Below are 21,073 nucleotides of genomic sequence, written 5' to 3' on the forward strand. Positions count from 1 at the left end.
GGATGCAGTACTCATGATGAGGCCTAGCCAGTGCCTAATAGAGGGAAACTAGTACTTCACGCAATTTGGAAACTTTACTTCTGGGAATGCAGCCTAAAATAGCATTAGCCTTTTTTGCAGCAACACTGGACTGTTGGCTTATATTCAGCTTGTGATCAACAACAATTCCAAGAGCCTTCTCGCATGTAGTATTGCTGAGCCAAGTATCCCCCATTTTATAACTGCGCATTTGGTATCTTTTCCCTAGGTGTAGAACTTTGCACTTATCCCTTTTAAATTTCATTCTGTTGTTTTCATCCCAATGCTCCAGCCTATCAAGATCCCTTTGAATTTTGTTTCTGTCTTCCAAAGTATTAGCTATCCCTCCCAATATTGTATCACCTGCAAATCTGATAAGCATTCCCTGCACCTCCTCATCCAAGTCATTAATAAAAATGTTGAAGAGCACTGGACCCAGGACCGAGCCCTGCAGTACCCCATTCATTACCTCTCCCACTTTGAGAAGGAACCATTGATAAACACTCTTTGAGTACAATTCTGTAGCCAATTGTGGATCTACTGGTAGTTGTTTCATTCAACCCACATTTAGCTAGTTTGCTAATCAGAATATCATGGGGCACTTTGTCAAAAGCTTTGCTGAAGTCAAGATATACTATGTCCACAGTATTCCCACAGTCTACCAGGGAAGTTACCCAATCAAAAAATGAGATAAGATTAGTCTGGTGGGATTTGTTCCTGATAAATCCATGCTGGCTTCTAGTAATCACTTAATTGTTTTCAAGGTGTTTACAGATTGACTGCTTTATAATCTGCCCCAGAATTTTCCCAGGGATCAACGTCAGACTGACTGGTTTGTAGTTCCCCGGTTCCTCCTTTTTGCCCTTTTTGAAGATAGGGACAACATTATCCCTCCCCTAGTCATTTCGCATGTCACCCATCCTCCATGACTTTGGAAAGATAATAGTCAGTGGTTCTGAGAGTTCTTCAGCCAGATCCTGAACTCGTTCAAAGTAATTAGGTATTCCTTGACCATTTGTCTATCAATCTCAAGTTACAATCTGTCTCTTCAACTTGTAGTTCACATTTCTCAGGAGAGTCGTAGACCCTCTTTTGGGAGAAGACTGAGCCAAAGTAGGAATTGATTCCTTTTGCTTTTTCTTTGTCATTTGTTATCATTTTGCCATCCTTATAGTGTAGCTGAACCACCATTTCTTTTATCTGACTTTTACTACGGATGTACCTGAAGAAAGCTTTTTTGTTGCTGTTTGCATCCATCGCTAACACCAGCACATTCTCAACTTTAGCCTTCCTGATGCCATCCCTGCAATTCTGTGCTACCTTCTTGTGCTCTTCCTTTGTGGCCTGGCCTTCCTTCCACTTCCTATATGTGTCCTTTTTTGTTTTCAGGTCATCTCTAAGCTTTCTGTGAAGCCACGTTGGTTTCTTCTGCTGTCTTCCACCTTTTTTTCTTGTTGGAATTGTTTGCAATTGTGCCTGTAGAATATCCTTTTTTAGAAACTCCCATCCATCTTGAACTCCTTTTCTCATTAAGGTTGCTTGCCATGGGACTTTACATATCCTTGTTCTGAGTTACGTTGACATGTGGACCAGATGAGAGGACGAAGCCCACCTCCATTAGTTCTCTCTGAGGATACTGGAAATACTCAAGTGGAAAGGGAAAATGAGCCAGTGGCTGCTCCTGATGCACACGAGAGTGTGCTCCTAAGCACACAAGAGCAGTTGCATCTGGACCCTGAAGTGGACCAGCATCAACCAGAGCCAAATGGGGAACTAGGGGATGCACTATCAACTTCAATGCAAAATTGTCATTGATCAACCCGCACCAGGGCTCATCCGAAGTATCTTCAGGACTATAAGATCTAGGGGGGAGGGGTGTAGTGTATTGGCCCTCCAGGCTTGCCACACCAGGAACTGCTGAGTCAGCCCCAGGCTGTGCCAGTTCCAGTTCCAGACCTGCCTTGCAAGCAGTACCATGCTGTAGGCCTTGTTCTCTGTATATAATTAGTTATAGTAAAGTACTTGTTATTGTTTAGATCCTCTGTGTGGCCTTTTCCTTCATGATACTTTTTACTTGGTAGGGTTACCAAGTTCATCCTCCTGTATTTCTATGCAGGGATATATATATATATATTACATATAGCACACTCCACCTCCCTTTCTAATCCTTCTGTTCTTTTTGAACAAGTTACATTCTTCAATTACTGTAATCCAGTCATGGGAGTCATCCCACCAAGTTTCAGTTATACTTTTCAAGTTGTATTTACCCTCCTGTATTAAGATTTCAAGTTTGTCCTGTTTGTTTCCCATACTTTGGGTATTAGCATACACACATCGGAGACCATGTGATTTATGATCTGGCTTGCTTTCTACATTTTTATGCATACTATTATTGGGCCCCATTAGAGCAGTTCTCTCAGTTCCTGTTACTGTGCATAAGCCTTTGTCAATTGTTACCTCCTCCTTGTCAATTGTCTCCCTCCCTCTTAGGATTCAGTTTAACGCCCTCTTGATGAAGTTCTCCATGCTGTGACCAAACACATTCTACCCAGTCCTTGTAAGATGCCAGCAGTCCATCTTCCAGGGAGCATAGCCCATTATCCCAGAATCCAAATCTCTTGCCTCAGCACCACCTTCATAGCCATTCATTCACTCAGAGTATTTTCCTTTCCCTTTTGACTCCTAAGTACTGGAAGCATGGATGAGAAGACTATCTGGGCCGCAAAGTCCTTGAGTTTCCTTCCCAGAGCTGACATGATTTCTTTGTAGCTCTGGCACTTCACCCATCTGCCACAATTTTGCAAAGATAATAGACAGTGGTTCCGAGAGTTCTTCAGCCAGTTCCTTCAATACCCTAGGATGCAGTTCATTGGGCCTTGGAGATTTGAACTCGTTCACAGTGATTAAGTATTCCCTATCAGTTTCAAGCTGCAATCCTGCCTTTTCAACTTCACATTTCTCAGGAGGGTCATAGACCCTCTTTTGGGACAAGACTGGGCCAAAGTGGGAATTGATCCCTTCTGCCTTTTCTTTATCATCTGTTGTCATTTTGCCATCCTCACTGAGTAGCTGTACCACCATTTATTTTCTCTGTCTTTTACTATGGATGTACCTGAAGAAAGCTTTTTTGTTGCTTTTGGCATCTCTTGCTAACCTCAGCTCACTCTCAGCTTTAGCCTTCCGGACGCCATCCCTGCAATTCTGTGCTACCTTTCTGTACTCTTTCTTTGTGGTCTGGCCTTCCTTCCACTTCCTGTATGTGCTCTTTTTTGTCCATCTCTAAGCTGATCTTTCAGATATCCTGGTCCCAAAGTGGATAGGGCTTTTTACATCAAAACCAGAACCTTTAACTTGGCTTGGTAGCTCAGGGGCAGCTAGTGCAATTCTTTCAGTAGCGGGGTGACATGTTGGTGATACCCTGCCCCAGTGAGCAGTCTCGCCGCCGCATTTTGCACCAGCTACAGCTTTCAGACCAACCTCAAGGGCAGCCCCACATAGCGCATATTACAGTCATCCAACCTGGAGGTTACCGGTGCATGGACAACAGTGGTCAGGCTATCCTGGTCCAGAAACAGCTGCAGCTTCTTACCAGCCGAAGCTAGTAAAAGACACTCCTAGCCTCTAAGGTCACCTACCAAACTGAGTGCACGGTGACTCAGAACAGCTAAGCACACAGTCAACACACGGTGACAGCACACGTCACAAACTGCTTGTGATACAGTGTGGGGGCTCTTGTAAATCCACAAAACTCAGGCCAAAGTGGAAGGATGAGAGCTGAGTTCATTATGCTTTCAAGGTCCATTAAGAAGCCAGAATGGCCTTTAAATCTAAACACAATTCTGTAGTGGATGAGCAAATCTAATGCTCAAACAATGGCAACAGGATGCTAACTGGAAAATGTTAAATGGAGTTTGGGTCTCTCAGCACGTTGGGAGGGGAGAAGTATCTAGGTTAAAATGTTTGCAAAGATGTTTGGAAGCCAGTTTAATCACAGCCACTGTCAAGAATTAGCCCTGACACATGCAACTTCACAGAACCTTATGTTTCTTGAATCCCTTGTAAAGGTCAATCATAGGTACAACACTTGAAAAGCCTGAACAGAATTACATCTTGCTACAATTCACTGGGCTGGGAAGCAACTCACAAAGGTTCAGGGACACAACCATGGTGAATTCTGCAGGGACATCCTGTATAACAACACAGCCTTCTTAATGTGGGGAATTTTCAAACTGGAGTAGCTAGAGAAGAAACCGTTCACATTCCCTACTCGTAACCTGCAAGGTTGATATCACGTTGCCAGCCACAGGAATGCTAATGTATTCTCTCCTTGGTGAAACGTAATACAGTAAATCCCAGCATTCTGCCTGTGCCACAGAAGAGGAGTTGGCCTCTGTTTCCAGCAGCAAATAAACAGAATGAGTAACCATCAAAACAAAATACAAATAAAGATTTTTTTTAAAAAAAGTAAAAGGAACAAAACAGGGCACATCCCGATGGCATGAAATGGAGACAATGTCTGCAGCTACCAAAAGAAATTGTCCCTTTTCTGTGTTCCCTGAGTTGTTGTCAGTGAGGTGGAAAGCCACTTTTAAAAGTGTTGATATGAGCAGCAGCAGATGCCGCAGTGAAAACTGGCACTCACAGCTGGTTCCTCCTCATCCCAGGCTGTGATAACTGGCTGCTGAATATCTGAACCATCCTCCTGCAGCTTCCCTTCAAGCCCCCCCTAATTTCAGGGCTGTGTGAGAAACATCCTTAAAGTGTAACTTGGCCTTATCATTCAATTTTCCACAGCACAGCCACAGACTGGAAACATGAAGCTTACTCAGTGTCATACAATGTCATTTACACACAGCAAAGGCTACTTCTTGTCTCCCTCCAGATGCTGAATGGCAGATGCTTCGAAAAAACAAATGCCAGTCCTGTTAATTAAACTTAGTACAAATAATGGGGCAAATGGAAGATATCCAGGGAATATAGCCCTGGGCTCCTACTGGGAGGAAGGGCGGGATATAAATCTAATAAATAAATAGATAAATAAATAAATAAAATATATGCAGAGTGCTTAGAGGATGAAATGGCTAAGACACCTAGCTGCTGTGTCTCTTCTCACTTAATCCTGAACCACTTTCCTTTATAACAACATTAGATGATTTCTATATATCCATATCTATGTATATCTTAATTGCCAAAGTGTCTTCTAATTGGTTTACAAGTATAAAACCAATTATAAATACATGGAAAACTATCACTTCAATGCTTTAATAGATAGTTATGCATGAAGATAATGTAACATATCAAGGACAATGTGCTGAACAGGTGCTTGGCTGCGACAATGGACTGGATGAGGGCTAATAAACCGAGGCTCAATCCAGACAAGACTGAGATTCTGCTAGTGGGTGGTTCTTCTGACTGGATGGTGGATGTCCAACCTGTCCTGGATGGGGTTGCACTCCCCCTGAAGGAGCAGGTTTGTAGCTTGGGGGTTCTCCTAGAACCATCTCTGTCACTTGAGGCTCAGGTAGCCTCGGTGGCATGGAGTGCCTTCTACCAACTTTGGTTGGTGGCCCAGCTGTGCCCCTATCTGGACAGGGATAACCTGGCTTCAGTTGTCCATGCTCTGGTAACCTCCAAGTTAGATTACTGCAATGCACTCTACGTGGGGCTGCCTTTGAAGACGTTTCGGAAACTGCAGCTTGTGCAAAATGCAGCAGCCAGATTGGTAACAGGGACCAGACGGTTCAAACATATAAAACTGATTCTGGCTGACTTGCATTGGCTGCCTGTATGTTTCCGAGCTTGATTCAATGTGCTGGTTTTAACCTATAAAGCCTTACACGGCTTGGGACCACAATACCTAATGGACCGCCTCTCCCGACACGAACCCACCCGTCCACTACGCTCAACATCCAAGGCCCTCCTTCGGGTGCCTACTCCGAGGGAAGCTGGGAGGATGGCAACAAGGGAGAGAGCCTTCTCAGTGGTGGCCCCCGAATTATGGAATAATGGTGTTGACGAGGTGCGCCTGGCGCCAACTCTGTTATTTTTTTGGCGCCAGGTCAAGACTTTCCTCTTCTCCCAGGCATTTTAGCATGTGTTTTTAAATTTCTTTTTTAAAATGTGTTTTTTAAATTTGTATATTTCTTTTAATGTTTTAAATTGTTGTAAACCACCCAGAGAGCTTCGGCTATGGGGCAGTATATAAATGCAATAATAATAATAATAATAATAATAATAATAATAATAATAATAACAATGACATTTCAAATATGCCCAAAGACAGCCCAACAGGCAAACTCATTGAACTGTGGGTCATGATGTGCCCGATGAAGTAAATATGGAGCAATATGACAGTAGAAAGGAAAGACTGGCTGCTGAAAGTTGTGGTTATATTTGAGATGTAGGAGGTACACATACAAGGACATTTTGATATGAGCATGTTTCTAGGAAGGATGTTTTTTAGAATGAGCTGCATCCATGTCATTCAATCATTATATTGCCTTGCATTAATATGACACACACAAAGATGGACCAGTGGGCTTTCATGTTGGGCTGTTCCAGGATGGTTTTGCAAATTGACCTTTATGTTAGCCAAATGGCAATGTTAGTTTTGCAGAAATCTGATTGACTCATTTTTTCTCTCTGTCTCATTGACATCCAGCACTGGGCTTTATGCAAAATCTCCTTCTCTGACTTCTCATCATAATTTATGTTGATGATGACAATAATACAAAGCTTTTTCACTGAGTTGGCCTCTCCCTAAAGACTGATTGCATAAAGCTTTGAGAGCCTGAGATGAAAGTTTCTGCATAAATATCCAAATCTGTTAGAATAAGGAATGATAATGGAACTCTTGGAACATCAGTGCATATCAGCTGTGCCCACCTAGTGCCCAACAGATATTTTGGACTACAGCTCCCATCAGCAGCCCCAGGCAGCATGACCAATGGTCAGGGATAATGTGAGTTGTAGTCCAAAACATCTGGAGGGCACCAGTTTGGAGAAGGATGGTGTATCTGGTTAAGTAATAGATGCCCATGTCCAGGATGTATTGTTTATTATAAATGTGAAGGACATACTTAAACCATGGGTGGCTAACCTGCAACACAGATGCAGCAAGTGGCACAGGTACCAGGAATCAGTGGGACACTAATTGAGGAACAGTCTGCACTGATGCCTGTTTCCCAGTTCAGCAGATTAGAGGCACAATTAACCTAAGGCACCAGGGAGGGGAGGAAGATTGCAGACTGCATTAAAATATGGAGTGCATTAAAATGCCATTATTTCATACCGTGGATTGAACTTGTGGCACTCTTGCTAAGAAGGTTAGCAATCACTGACTTACAGTATACCTGAGCCATTTAGCTAGTTGCCTATGTTAATAGTAGTGACTGAGTGAGCATGCCTGTTACATTGCACCCTTTCATGGTACCACTGACTATGCATCATTGATAAAGGATTAGATACAAGCCATGATAAATGACTGATTATCATCTGAACTGGGCATGCTCAAATGAAACTCCCATTATTGGCTGGTGACTTACCTTGTGAAATGGCAGGCAGTCTGTTTTTTCATTTTTATTCCTGGACTTCAGATCAAAGTTATAAAGTGCTCTGCACAGGGGTTGTGGCTGTGGCAACTGTTTGATAACTTGCACAGAGTTTGTTGGGAAAACTCCGCTGACCCCATTGATCTCTCCGAGATACCAGTTTTCATCCAGCTGACGGTGCAATATAATGATGTCACCTTTGTTGAACCTCAGGTCTCCGGGGTTGTGTCCTCTATAGCTGTACAAGGCTTTAGCCTGGGGAACCTTCAAATAAAAGAATCAGAGAAGTGACTTAGCTTATGACAATCTTGAACCATGTGTGATTTGCAGCAGTTTATGTTGACTTTAAGATCGTGGCCAGCATCATGTAAGCTAAAACAATTTCTCCCATATCTTTAAAATGACAGGATCTAAAGTGGCAATTCTTGATTTATATCAGTTTCCAGTGCAATTGGTACCAATAAGTAACTCCTATCCTTCTCAAGTGATTTTGCAGTGTTGAAATTTATCTTGTGAACTTAAAGCTTCTCCTAATCTTAGTTTGGGGTTTATTGAAAATCAAGTACATTAAAAACATCACAGTGGCTGTATTGATGTGAGGCACAATCCAACCAAAGTTAAAGACATATAAATCTCATTGATTTTCAATAGAAGAATTTCTGCATTTCCCTCTCCTGTAGTGAAATCAATAGGACTTGAAATATTGGAATATTAACTTTGATGGGAATGTGCCATGGTGTCTTCTGATTTCAGTTTTTGACTTCTCCTGAATAAGTGAATGATGAATAGTAAGGAGAGACCATGACGAGTGAAAGGCATGGGACTTAAAGTAGGTGCAGAGTTCAAGGAAATGGTACAGGAAAGAAGAATCACTGGGAGGGAGGGAGTGGTTGTACAGACATGTGGTCTCTGGAAGCCATGCCCTTTGGCTTCAAACTAAACATTGCCACAGAATCATAGAGTTGGAAGGAACCACAAGTATAATTGAGCCCAACCTCTTTTCAATGTGGGAAACACATCCTAGTAACCTAGCATGAGCTAGAAATGTTTTGCAACGGAAAGGTGAGGTACTCAAGTTGTTTAGCTGGAGGTTATGCACAATTATTTTTTCAGGTGTATGCAGGGCTGCAAGAGCCACTGTGGTGTAGTGGTTAGAGTGTTGGACTATGACCTGGGAGACCAGGGTTTGAATCCCCACACAGCCATGAAGCTCGCTGGGTGACCTTGGGCCAGTCACTGCCTCTCAGCCTCAGAGGAAGGCAATGGTAAACCACCTCTGAATACCGTTTACCATGAAAACCCTAGTCATAGGGTCACCATAGGTGGGGATCGACTTGAAGGCAGTCCCATTTCATTCATGCAGGGCTGCTGACAGCTGGCACTGGCTCCAGGGCAAAATGTACGATTGGGGGCCCCTCCCTAAATCTTCCTACAAACCAAATGTTACTACTTTCTTTAAACAAGTTTTTAAGTGATTTAAGTAAAAACCGTTTATCAGAGCAGGATAGTTAATATGTTTATTAAAAATAGCACTATTCACCAACCCAACTGAAAATAAATAAACTTAATGTTTTTAATAATACTACATTCGTAAACCACTTTAGTAGTGTTAATACATTGGAATGAAAGCACACTGTTTATGACTGATCAACAGTCTATTCATTTGCAACACATTTAACTGTGCTTTGTGGGCTTTTCTGTTAGCAAATGTTTCAATTATATCACCAAAGTTTAGATTTCTTGAAAGTTTTGATTCAGTGGCCAAGGTTCCCAAATCTGTGAAGTGCTCATCTTGACACATAGTTGACCTGAGGAAGTTTTGAACACGAGCCAGAGTGCTGAATGACCTCTCTGCTTCAGTTACAGTCAATGGAAGAGTGCAAAAGATATGCAGAACTACACAAACATCTGGAAATAAGCTTGAAATGTTAAGTTCATGAATTTTATTTAAGAGGTTCAATGGTTCCAAAGTAATGTCTCCAAAGTTAGCCAAATGAATTGCTTTCAGATATTTAATTTCTTCACACAAATTTCTGTTGCGACATAGGCATGGAACTCTTCAGTCAATGACATGTATGCTTCTTCAATCTGGTTTTCAGTCATCTTGATGTATTTCCACAGAAACCCAAATTTCTCATCTAAAAGCCTAACGGCTTCTTAATGATTTTTAAGGCTGGAAATTAGATTGTTGACAATTAAATTAAAAACATCTATCTTGAATAGATCTTCTGGATTTCTAACTGTCATTTCATCTAGGGTTTCATTACAACATGATTTTCTCTTAGTGCATTTGGAAATTCTGGCTCCATATTCATTGCATTGGTAATAGCTTTAGCTTCAGAGAGTATGACATTCCAGTTTTCTCGAATAGCTTAAGACAACTAATAAGCTTTTAGCGTTCTTGACTTCAACATCAGTGGTAGCATTTTGAGCCATAGCAGTTCACTTCTGTAGACAATTGATACCACTAACTTTAACTAGACTGATGCCATGATTATGCACTTGAATTATATGATACATTTGAAAACACCCTGCAGCACAGAACATATATCTATAGACAAATTTAACTTATTCAAAGACTCCACGGCAATGGCAGTCTTGTCTAAATGAGCTGCAATTGGTTGTACAGAATCTACCTATTGACTCCAGCGGGTATCAGACACTGAATATAGACAACTTCTAATACACTCTTTCAGAATTTCCCCATCATTGGGGACTACAACTAAACAGATTATAAAGTTGCTTTAGGGCAACTCTCAGAAGCATGTACTCCACACAAGCTGAGACTGTGACAAGGACATGGCGCAAATGTGAACTGGGGCCTAGTAGTTCTGTAAACTGACCTGGGGCCTACTACTGGGGTCTAGTAGGTCTGTGAACTGGGTCTAGTAGTTCTGGTCTCAAGGTGTATGTTGTGCTTTGCCATGTCTGAATCATATTAATAAACATTGGTGCTTATAGAAGACTTGGATATGTTGAGATTTAGCAACATACATTATAGCCACTTTCTGGTCTGTTGAGATACCAACATTTATTTTGTAATGCATTATTTGTTTTTTTCACAGTCCAGGCCCACACAGGCCTGGGCCCTCCAGAAGTCTTCTCCTCAGGCTGGGCGTATACCCCAATTTGTAGCCCATGCATGCTGCTCTGAACATGCAGAGCTCTAGTACACGCAGGCTTCCACATTTACTGTGCTGGAATGGCAGCTCTATGCTTAGTGCCTTTGCACTTATGAAGCTTCTTCCTCCACTGAAGTGAATGGGACACTCTTGTAAATGATGGGGGAAAAATGGAAATGGACTGCCTTCAAGGCGATCCCGACTTATGGCTTCCCTATGCATAGGGTTTTCATGGTAAGCAGTATTCAGAAGGGGTTTACCATTGCCTCCCTCTGAGGCTAGTCCTCCCCAGCTGGCTAGGGCCTGCTCAGCTTGCCACAGCTGCACAAGCCAGCCCCTTCCTGGTCCGCAACTACCAGCTGGCGGGCAACTGGGCTCCTTGGGACTATGCAGCTTGCCCATGGCTGCACTGGTGGCAGGGCACGTAACCCCTGAGCCATTCACTGTGGGGTGATCTTTAGCTGGCCCTTGACACCCAGGAGACACGAGTGGGGATTTGAACTCACAGACTCTGTACTCCCAGCCAGGCTCTCCTCCCCACTGTGCTATACCAGCTGAATTCAAGCCCTCTTGTTTGTAAGAGATATCTAGAAGAGGTCAACAAAGTCTTGGCATTTCCTGAGCGGCCAGATCGCACTCAGATGGCTTACATTGCAGCAGTGCTACAAACTGCTTGCACTGCTGCAGAAATTATGCTTGGAAAGTGGGACAGAGCTTACCAGATCTGCTTTCCATTCCAGAAGATGCCTACTAGTCACTGCCACATGCCTAGGTTATCTCCAACTGCGTCTGCACTGTGGCTTATACTAGGAACTAGGGATGGAAAAATCTCTGTGTTTTAGTTTCTCTGTTTCTCATTTTTCCTCTCTCAAGTTCTTCACATTTTTACATCAGTTTGCTTTTTTTGTGTGTGTTTTAAAAAGTCCTCATGAAAATTTGTCAGCATTTTAGTGCACACTTCTAACACACGTATTTTGTATGCAATTTTTGCCTAATATTTTAGCAAGCTATTTCCCCAGATATAATGCATTTTGTATGTTCTTTTCACTTATATGCACTTTTATGTACAGTTTGGGAAGTGCAAATTAGGTAGGTTCTCATTAAAATGCTAACTGAACTGAATTTCTTCCCATCGCTAACTAGGAACAGGCTGTAAGACAGCTAATAATCCTAAGAAAACTTGGATTTGAAGTCTTGTTTCTCAGTCCAAAAGTGTATCAGTGTATTGGACCATAATGCTCTTTGTATTTCATAAGGGTTTTACTGTTATTCCCTACAAAATCAAAATGGGAAAAATTTACTGAAATCAGGACAGTTGAGGGAATTGCCTCTTTAAAAAAACTTTTTTTTGCCAGCATCTGAAGTAAAATGGTTATTGGGTATCTAATTTATTGATCTGAATCCTATTTTATCCACTCCAAAACTTTCAATTTACTATATAATAGACCAGATCATTTAGACTGCTTGAGCAAACCCAGAGAGCTTCATTGGAATCATTGTCCCTGTAGCAGGTATGACCTGAGAGCAGCCGTGCAGCTTCCTCCTCCTTCCCTCACAAAGAAGCAGAGCAGAGATAAGGGGAAGAGTGCTATTCATTAGTGCACAGTGGCTCCAAGTGCAGCCCTATCCCTTGACACATCAAGCAGGGGGTACAAGTAGCTGCATCCACTCAGAAAATGAGGTTGCTATGCTCCCAGGGCAAAAAGTGATTGAATGATACAGGTGGATGGAAGCACCAGGCAGCATATGAGGCCTCCTGAAATTCCTCATGAAAGTAAATGGGCATGCTGAATCTTCCTTTATGTACCTCATACATAGTGTATTCTAAATGTAACCTGAAGTTGCTGATGAAAATATAAAATAGTTACAAAGTCAGACTGTCTGGAGAGTACGACCCATAATGCATCACTTCATGGCTATAAAGAGGATAAGTGGGACCAGCAACAAAATGTTGCCATGCAGAGGGCTCCCTGTTCAGTCTTCCAGACACTCCATTCCATTTCTTGTTTCCCATTTGGTCACTCTCCCCCCCCAACCCATCAGCATGCTCAGCCCTTATTGGACTGCTTTTTGGGGACAGGGGGGTGTCCACCCTGACAGTTCTTTCCTAAAGATTTGTTTTTGTACTTGTGCAAACCTCAGGATTCCCCAGAGCCTGGTCATACCTTCCTCTTGTGCATGAGTGGTGCCATTTTGGCTATGCAAGCCCTGTCATTTGGAGAATTGAGGATGCTATTATTTGGTCCTTTTATCTGGCCTTTCTATGATAAACTCAAACTCAAGGTGGCTTGAGGTGAAGGCTACATCTGTTGGCAGCTATTTAGCCATTACAGCTAGGTGGATCCTTTTCATTCTGAGATACAGTAGTATGTTACTTCTCAGTTGGGAAGGACAGATCAGTCTATTCCCAGTCCAGGTCAGTTTCGCACATGTTCATTCAAAAGTCTACTCCTTCCCCTTTCCCCTTTTGATCTGTGCTTTAAAAAAAAAACAACAACTGGATGAATGCTAATATTAGTTTTGTATGTATTTTTCTCAATATGATGTTTTGTATGCGTTTTATCTTAAAATGTGAATTTTTGTGCACATTTGATCCTAATTCATTTTGGTTTGCTTTTTGAGCCAAGAACAGTATTGCAAATTTTTGGAGAAGTGTGAAATACTGAAGGATAACTGCGTTCCAATCCATTATTAGTCTGGGAAGTGTGAATTAGGTTGATTCACTTAAGAATACAAACAAAATAAAACCCTCAAGTATCCCAACTTCCATGTACCAAATGCTAGGGACAAACAGCTGGAAAGGGCACTTGCCACCCAGCTTCTCAGTTTCCTAGAGACATCCGCCTGGCTGCTTTGTTTTAAATAGCCACAGGTCAGGTCTAGAGTCACATCCACACCATACATTTAAAGCACATGGCTTCCCCCAAAGAATCCTGGGAACAGTAGTTTGTTAAGGGTGCTGGAAACTGAAAGCCTCTGAGCTCACACTGACACTTCCAGGATGCAAATGGAGCCAAAGCCGTCTAGATGAGCTGTACAATCAAAGCACACCTCTTTCTTTCTTTATAATTAGAAAGTCCCGAAGAGCCTTAAGATAGCACCTGCCTCAGCTTGTCCTGCTCTCCAGTCTAAAGACATCTGCTCTCCTTTCCCCACAAGTGGATTCCTGATCTGTAAATACAAGGCATGTACTATGCTTTTAAAAGGCATTTTGAGCCCAAGACTAAATATATAGTCAGCTCTACAAATGCCAAACTTCCCACCTCCTATGTTTCAGAGACCAGATTGATATTAACTGTTCATGCCAAAGACAGCAGACGCAAATGGCTTGTGCTTTTTATAGCTTAACATTAATTTCTGAAGCCCTTAAGCTTAACCCTCACCTTTCTCGCATTTTGCAACTTGAGAGGAGAAATCCTATTTGCAGTGTACACTAGTATTAAAATATGGCACAGTTATGTTCATTGAGCTTTCAGTAGGTTTTAAAACTCTACTGCTGACACCAACGGAGACCCCTAAAGTACACAGAGAAAGCTGAATGCTTTACAGTAAAGGCGTCCCCACACCAGGAGAAATGGAATGTTCAGTCTGATCCTTTGCATACTTAAATGGCTGGAAGGAAGACTGCTGCAGTGATTGGCCCTCCAGATGTTACTAGACTACAATTCCCATCATCCCTGATTATTAGCCATGCTGGCTAAGGCTGATGGGAAGTGGAGTCCAATAATATCTGGAGGGCCACACCCCTGTCCTATTGAAGTCAATGAGGTTTCATTTGCATACTATGAGTATGAAAAGGATTGAAGCCTTATGGCGACTTCACATATTAAGAGTACTGCAGGAACACTGCTGTTTCCTGTGGCAAATGTAATGTCTGGATTTAATACATTAGGACACTTCCTGAACTCCTAGTTGTGTTTCACAGTACATTGCCACAACACCACTGGAAACTCTGATTTGAAGACCCCAGGGGTGCAGTCATCTGAGGCTATGGGAGTCGTAGACCCATTATTTGGGGGGGGGAGGGTCCTAGCCAGATCCCTATGTGTGAGCCAGTCATCATGAAAGGAGTGTGTGCTAGCCACTGAGAGTCCTTGTCCTTTTGCACTGATTGGAGCAAACCAGAGTGAAAGGAGGTGAGTCAGCCACTCAGAAGATTCTTCTCAGCATCTAACACACAACTTCCCCTTCATGAAGATTGACTCTTAGGAATGTCAGCTGCAGTGGAGTGTGGACTCATGAGATGACAGGGAGAGCAAGGGAGATGAGGGAAAGTGGAAAGGGTGTGTGGCATCACTATCATGAAGGGACCCTGCACTTCTGAATTTGCCACTATACGACTGGATGAGCCCATAGTTATCACCACTAAGAAAGGTACCAGTGTGTATGTGTGTGGGGGCATATGTGCATGCGTGCATATATATATATATATATATTAGATACTCATTGTTGAAAGTGGATGAAGATGAATCAAACTGATTTTTTTTAAAAAATAAATCCAGCTATTCTTTCCTTTAAATATTACTAACTGCTCACACAATGATTCACTGTTTCCAAATTGCCCTCCCACCATACAGCACCAGCACAGCATGTCAAAACTGAAGCTGAGAGAACAGTTTTTAAAAATATAAGTTCTTGAAAAATGCAGCATTGTGCAGAACCAAAACAAATATGCCCAACAAACTTTGAATTTGATGGATTTCATAAGTCTGCAAGTGCTATTAACTTTATAGTTTTCTTCATCCATGTTACCTGTTGATTTGATTGATGTTTTTGGATGGTGTTTTGTAATAGTTGTTCCCTGTTTTAGGAATCGGTGCATTGAAAGGAAGATTATAAATTGCCTAAATTAATCAAGCTGCAAAATAATTAATTTTGCTTAGCCATACGGGGAGTGCTGTAAACAGCAAAGTAAGTGGCCTTAGACCATTTGTCCGTCTAGTTCAGAATGGCCTACAACTCTACATGACTGGCATCCACTCTCCAGAGTTTAAGACAGAATCCTTTCCCAGCCCTACCTGGAGATGCCAGGGACTCAACATTAGACCTTTTGCATGCAGAGCATGTGCTCTACCACTGAGCGATGACTCTTCCCCAAAGGCAGGGGTGGGAAACCTTTTTAGCTCCCACTCGTGGACCAATTTTGACAGGTGGCCAGGGCAACCCATCTGTTAAACACACAATATAATTGTGACATTACATGTTTGTCCCAAAGTTTGTCACAAACTTGGAAACCACAGCATAAGGGTATTGTCAACCCTAAGCTTTGGGTGCCTCCCGGTACTTTTCCTTTCAACCCTGATGTCGAAGGTGGAGAGAGGAAGCACAGAGATGCTCTCAAAGCCCTTTGCAGGCCTCCCTGCTGTTCTCCTTTCCCTCCCCAATGTCAGAGGTAGAAAGGGGAAGTGTGGGGATGCTCACAAAGACAGAGCCCTCTCTTACCTAAGTCAGAAAATGAGAATGCCTGGTGATTTCTATTTTTGATTGCAAGACTTTGAAAACTCCCAAGTTGCACAGGATTCTTTGTCAGGCAGCATGGAAATAACAGCCTGTGTTTGCTGCCTAACTGCCTGAGAAAATGTAAATGATCCATGGCAGCTGATCTGTGACTGGCTTTAGCTTTGTTTGCAGATCCACAGGCTGGTTGGCCATCAGATACATGCCAGCATGTAAATGATCAACATGATCTGAATTGTGCCATGAATCAGACTGATTCCATATGCCTACTGACAACACAACCAATATGTACAACTGTAGCACATCCCATGTACTATACCAGCAACTTTAGTACCAGGTCATCCTATACCACACAATTCCTGGCTGATTAATTCCTAAACAAACAGTTGCTTGAGTGCAAGCCAGTCTAGGAACCATATCTCAGAATCACTCTTTATTATGCCAGAAGTGGGAGGGTTTGCTCTATTACCAGTGGTAGGAGAAGGAAGTGGTAGGAGAAGTGTTTTGCACAGCCTGCAGCATGTACGACTATCTGCCTGTTGGACAGAAGTCGTGGGTGTGCTCTCGGTGCAATGCTCTCTGGGAACGACTTCATTTCCTTGAGGCCAAGGTGGCGGACCTGGAAAAGCTGAGAGAGGCAGAGAGGTGTGTGGAGGAGGCCTTCAGGGACGTTATAGCTGTGTCCCACTCCAACGATGATAGCTCTCCTGCTATCATGGAGAACGATGGTCTCAGGGAAGGAGAGCATCCAGCTGAGGAAGAGGGAAACGATCCCTTAGAAGGGACCCATTCCTTGGGGGATGAGCAGCTATCCTCTCGTGCCGAGGATATATCTCCAGGGGGTGGAGGGATCCTTGTAGTGGGTGATTCGATCATTAGGAACATAGACAGTGGGGTGTGTGATGGGCGTGTAGACCGCAAGGTGTTTTGCCTGCCTGGTGCGAAGGTTGCGGATATCGCCCGTCGTTTAGATAGTTTGGTAGACAGTGCTGGGAAGGAGTCAGTGGTCGTGGTGCACGTTGGCACCAACGACATGGGGAAATGCAGCCGTGAGGTCCTGGAAGCAAAATTTAGGTTGCTAGGTAGGATGCTGAAAGCCAGGACCTCCAAGGTGGCTTTCTCTGAAATGCTACCAGTTCCACGCGCAGGACCAGCCAGACAGGCCCAGCTTCGCAGTCTCAATGCGTGGATGAGACGATGGTGTCGGGTGAAAGGGTTCGGATTTGTTAGGCACTGGGAAACATTTTGGGACAAGCCGGGCCTGTACAAAAGGGACGGGCTCCACTTGAACCAGAATGGAACCAGACTGCTGGCACTTAAAATTAAAAAGGTAGCAGAGCAGCTTTTAAACTGACTGAGGGGGGAAACCCGACAGGAGCTGAGAAAGGTCCGGTTCGGAATAAACCTCCCCCCTGGGATAAAGACCAAAGAAATGATGAAATTTTAAAAGGGGTAGGCCTAGAAGTAGGCATTGTGAGAGCAGGGGCACAGGATATAAATTCAGAAGAGCAAAATTACCACAGGCCTAACCACAAGTGCCAAAGACACTTGAAGAGAGACACTGCTTACAAGTGCCTGTACGCTAATGCTAGGAGCCTCCGAACCAAGATGGGAGAACTGGAGTGCTTGGTCTTAGAGAAGAGCATTGATATAGTGAGCATAACGGAGACCTGGTGGAATGGAGAAAACCAGTGGGATACGGTTATCCCTGGATATAAACTATATCGGAAGGACAGGGAAGGACGTATTGGTGGCGGAGTCGCTCTATACGTGAAAGAAGGCATTGAATCCAGCAAGCTCAAAACCCCCAAAGAGGCAGACTCCTCCACAGAATCGTTGTGGGTGGTGATACCGTGCCCCAGGAGGGACTTAATACTGGGAACGATCTATCGTCCCCCTGATCAAAATGCTCAGGGAGACCTTGAGATGAGATATGAAATTGAGGAAGCATCCAAACTAGGAAATGTGGTAGTAATGGGTGACTTCAACTACCCGGACATAGACTGGCTGCATATGTGTTCCAGTCATGACAAAGAAGCAAAGTTTCTAGATATTCTAAATGACTATTCCCTAGATCAGTTGGTCATGGAACCGACCAGAGGGACGGCAACCCTGGACTTAATCCTCAGTGGGGACCGGGACCTGGTGCGAGATGTAAGTGTTGTTGAACCGATTGGGAGCAGTGACCACAGTGCTATTAAATTAAACATACATGTAACTGGCCAATTGCCAAGAAAATCCAACACGGTCACATTTGACTTCAAAAGAGGAAACTTCACAAAAATGAGGGGATTGGTAAAAAGAAAGCTGAAAAACAAAGTCCAGAGGGTCACATCACTCGAAAATGCTTGGAAGTTGTTTAAAAACACTATATTAGAAACTCAACTGGAGTGCATACCGCAGATCAGAAAAGGTACCGCCAGGGCCAAGAAGATGCCAGCATGGTTAACGAGCAAAGTCAAGGAAGCTCTTAGAGGCAAAAAGTCTTCCTTCAGAAAATGGAAGTCTTGTCCGAATGAAGAAAATAAAAAAGAACACTAACTCTGGCAAAAGAAATGCAAGAAGACAATAAGGGATGCTAAAAAAGATTTTGAGGAGCACATTGCTAAGAACATAAAAACCAACAACAAAAAATTCTATAAATACATTCAAAGCAGGAGACCATCTAGGGAGACAATTGGACCCTTGGATGATAAGGGAGTCAAAGGTGTACTAAAGAACGATAAGGAGATTGCAGAGAAGCTAAATGAATTCTTTGCATCTGTCTTCACAGTGGAAGATATAGGGCAGATCCCTGAACCTGAACTAACATTTGCAGGAAGGGATTCTGAGGAACTGAGACAAATAGTGGTAACGAGAGAGGAAGTTCTAAGCTTAATGGACAATATAAAAACTGACAAATCACCGGGCCCGGATGGCATCCACCCGAGAGTTCTCAAAGAACTCAAATGTGAAATTGCTGATCTGCTAACTAAAATATGTAACTTGTCCCTTGGGTCCTCCTCCGTGCCTGAGGACTGGAAAGTGGCAAATGTAACGCCAATCTTCAAAAAGGGATCCAGAGGGGATCCCGGAAATTACAGGCCAGTTAGCTTAACTTCTGTCCCTGGAAAACTGGTAGAAAGTATAATTAAAGCTAGATTAACGAAGCACATAGAAGAACAAGCCTTGCTGACGCAGAGCCAGCATGGCTTCTGCAAGGGAAAGTCCTGTCTCAGTAACCTATTAGAATTCTTTGAGAGTGTCAACAAGCATATAGATAGAGGTGATCCAGTGGACATAGTGTACTTAGACTTTCAAAAAGCGTTTGACAAGGTACCTCACCAAAGGCTTCTGAGGAAGCTTAGCAGTCATGGAATAAGAGGAGAGGTCCTCTTGTGGATAAGGAATTGGTTAAGAAGCAGAAAACAGAGAGTAGGAATAAACGGACAGTTCTCCCAATGGAGGGCTGTAGAAAGTGGAGTCCCTCAAGGATCGGTATTGGGACCTGTACTTTTCAACTTGTTCATTAATGACCTAGAATTAGGAGTGAGCAGTGAAGTGGCCAAGTTTGCTGATGACACTAAATTGTTCAGGGTTCTTAAAACAAAAAGGGATTGCGAAGAGCTCCAAAAAGACCTCTCCAAACTGAGTGAATGGGCGGAAAAATGGCAAATGCAATTCAATATAAACAAGTGTAAAATTATGCATATTGGAGCAAAAAATCTTAATTTCACATATACACTCATGGGGTCTGAACTGACGGTGACCGACCAGGAGAGAGACCTCGGGGTTGTAGTGGACAGCACGATGAAAATGTCGACCCAGTGTGCGGCAGCTGTGAAAAAGGCAAATTCCATGCTAGCGATAATTAGGAAAGGTATTGAAAATAAAACAGCCGATATCATAATGCCGTTGCATAAATCTATGGTGCGGCCGCATTTGGAATACTGTGTACAGTTCTGGTCGCCTCATCTCAAAAAGGATATTATAGAGTTGGAAAAGGTTCAGAAGAGGGCAACCAGAATGATCAAGGGGATGGAGCGACTCCCTTACGAGGAAAGGTTGCAGCATTTGGGGCTTTTTAGTTTAGAGAAAAGGCGGGTCAGAGGAGACATGATAGAAGTGTATAAAATTATGCATGGCATTGAGAAAGTGGATAGAGAAAAGTTCTTCTCCCTCTCTCATAATACTAGAACTCGTGGACATTCAAAGAAGCTGAATGTTGGAAGATTCAGGACAGACAAAAGGAAGTACTTCTTTACTCAGCGCATAGTTAAACTATGGAATTTGCTCCCACAAGATGCAGTAATGGCCACCAGCTTGGATGGCTTTAAAAGAAGATTAGACAAATTCATGGAGGACAGGGCTATCAATGGCTACTAGCCGTGATGGCTGTGCTCTGCCACCCTAGTCAGAGGCAGCATGCTTCTGAAAACCAGTTGCCGGAAGCCTCAGGAGTGGAGAGTGTTCTTGCACTCGGGTCCTGCTTGCGGGCTTCCCCTAGGCACCTGGTTGGCCACTGTGAGAACAGGATGCTGGACTAGATGGGCCACTGGCCTGATCCAGCAGGCTCTTCTTATGTTCTTATGTTCTTATGAACTTTGCACACATGCTCAAAAACACTCTATCATTACATCTCACATTACAGAACTAAGCTCTGACATTGGAAACATGTTCTGGGGAAGAGGTCTGGTCCCATTTAAGCCTAGCTGCCCTGTGTGACCCTCCCTTTGGCTTCCTCCACCATACAATCTGCAGTAGCGTTTATTTATTTTATTACATTTATATCCTGCCCTTCCTCCTAGAAGGACCCCAGGGCTCCTGAGCTGACAAATTGCATGGTTCCATAGTGACACTAGTTTCAACAGTCATATGATAAACTGTCATAGGGGAGGGGCAGAGCTGAGAGCTGGAATGGTGCACAACAGAGGGGCAGAAATTTGT

General features: G+C 43.2%; 1 protein-coding gene across 3 annotated transcripts in view; it reads right to left on the reverse strand.

Annotated features, from left to right (window-relative positions):
- SH3RF2 (SH3 domain containing ring finger 2) overlaps positions 1-21,073 on the reverse strand; it is a 107,510-nt gene that overhangs the window by 41,467 nt on the left and 44,970 nt on the right. For all 3 annotated transcript variants that reach the window (XM_061616959.1, XM_061616957.1, XM_061616958.1), the window contains one exon: positions 7,563-7,832. In XM_061616959.1, the coding sequence (XP_061472943.1) occupies positions 7,563-7,832 (270 nt within the window). The remainder of the gene's footprint in view (positions 1-7,562; positions 7,833-21,073) is intronic.

This window comes from Rhineura floridana, chromosome 3 (genome assembly GCF_030035675.1).
Source record: "Rhineura floridana isolate rRhiFlo1 chromosome 3, rRhiFlo1.hap2, whole genome shotgun sequence".
Lineage (NCBI taxonomy): Eukaryota > Metazoa > Chordata > Lepidosauria > Squamata > Rhineuridae > Rhineura > Rhineura floridana.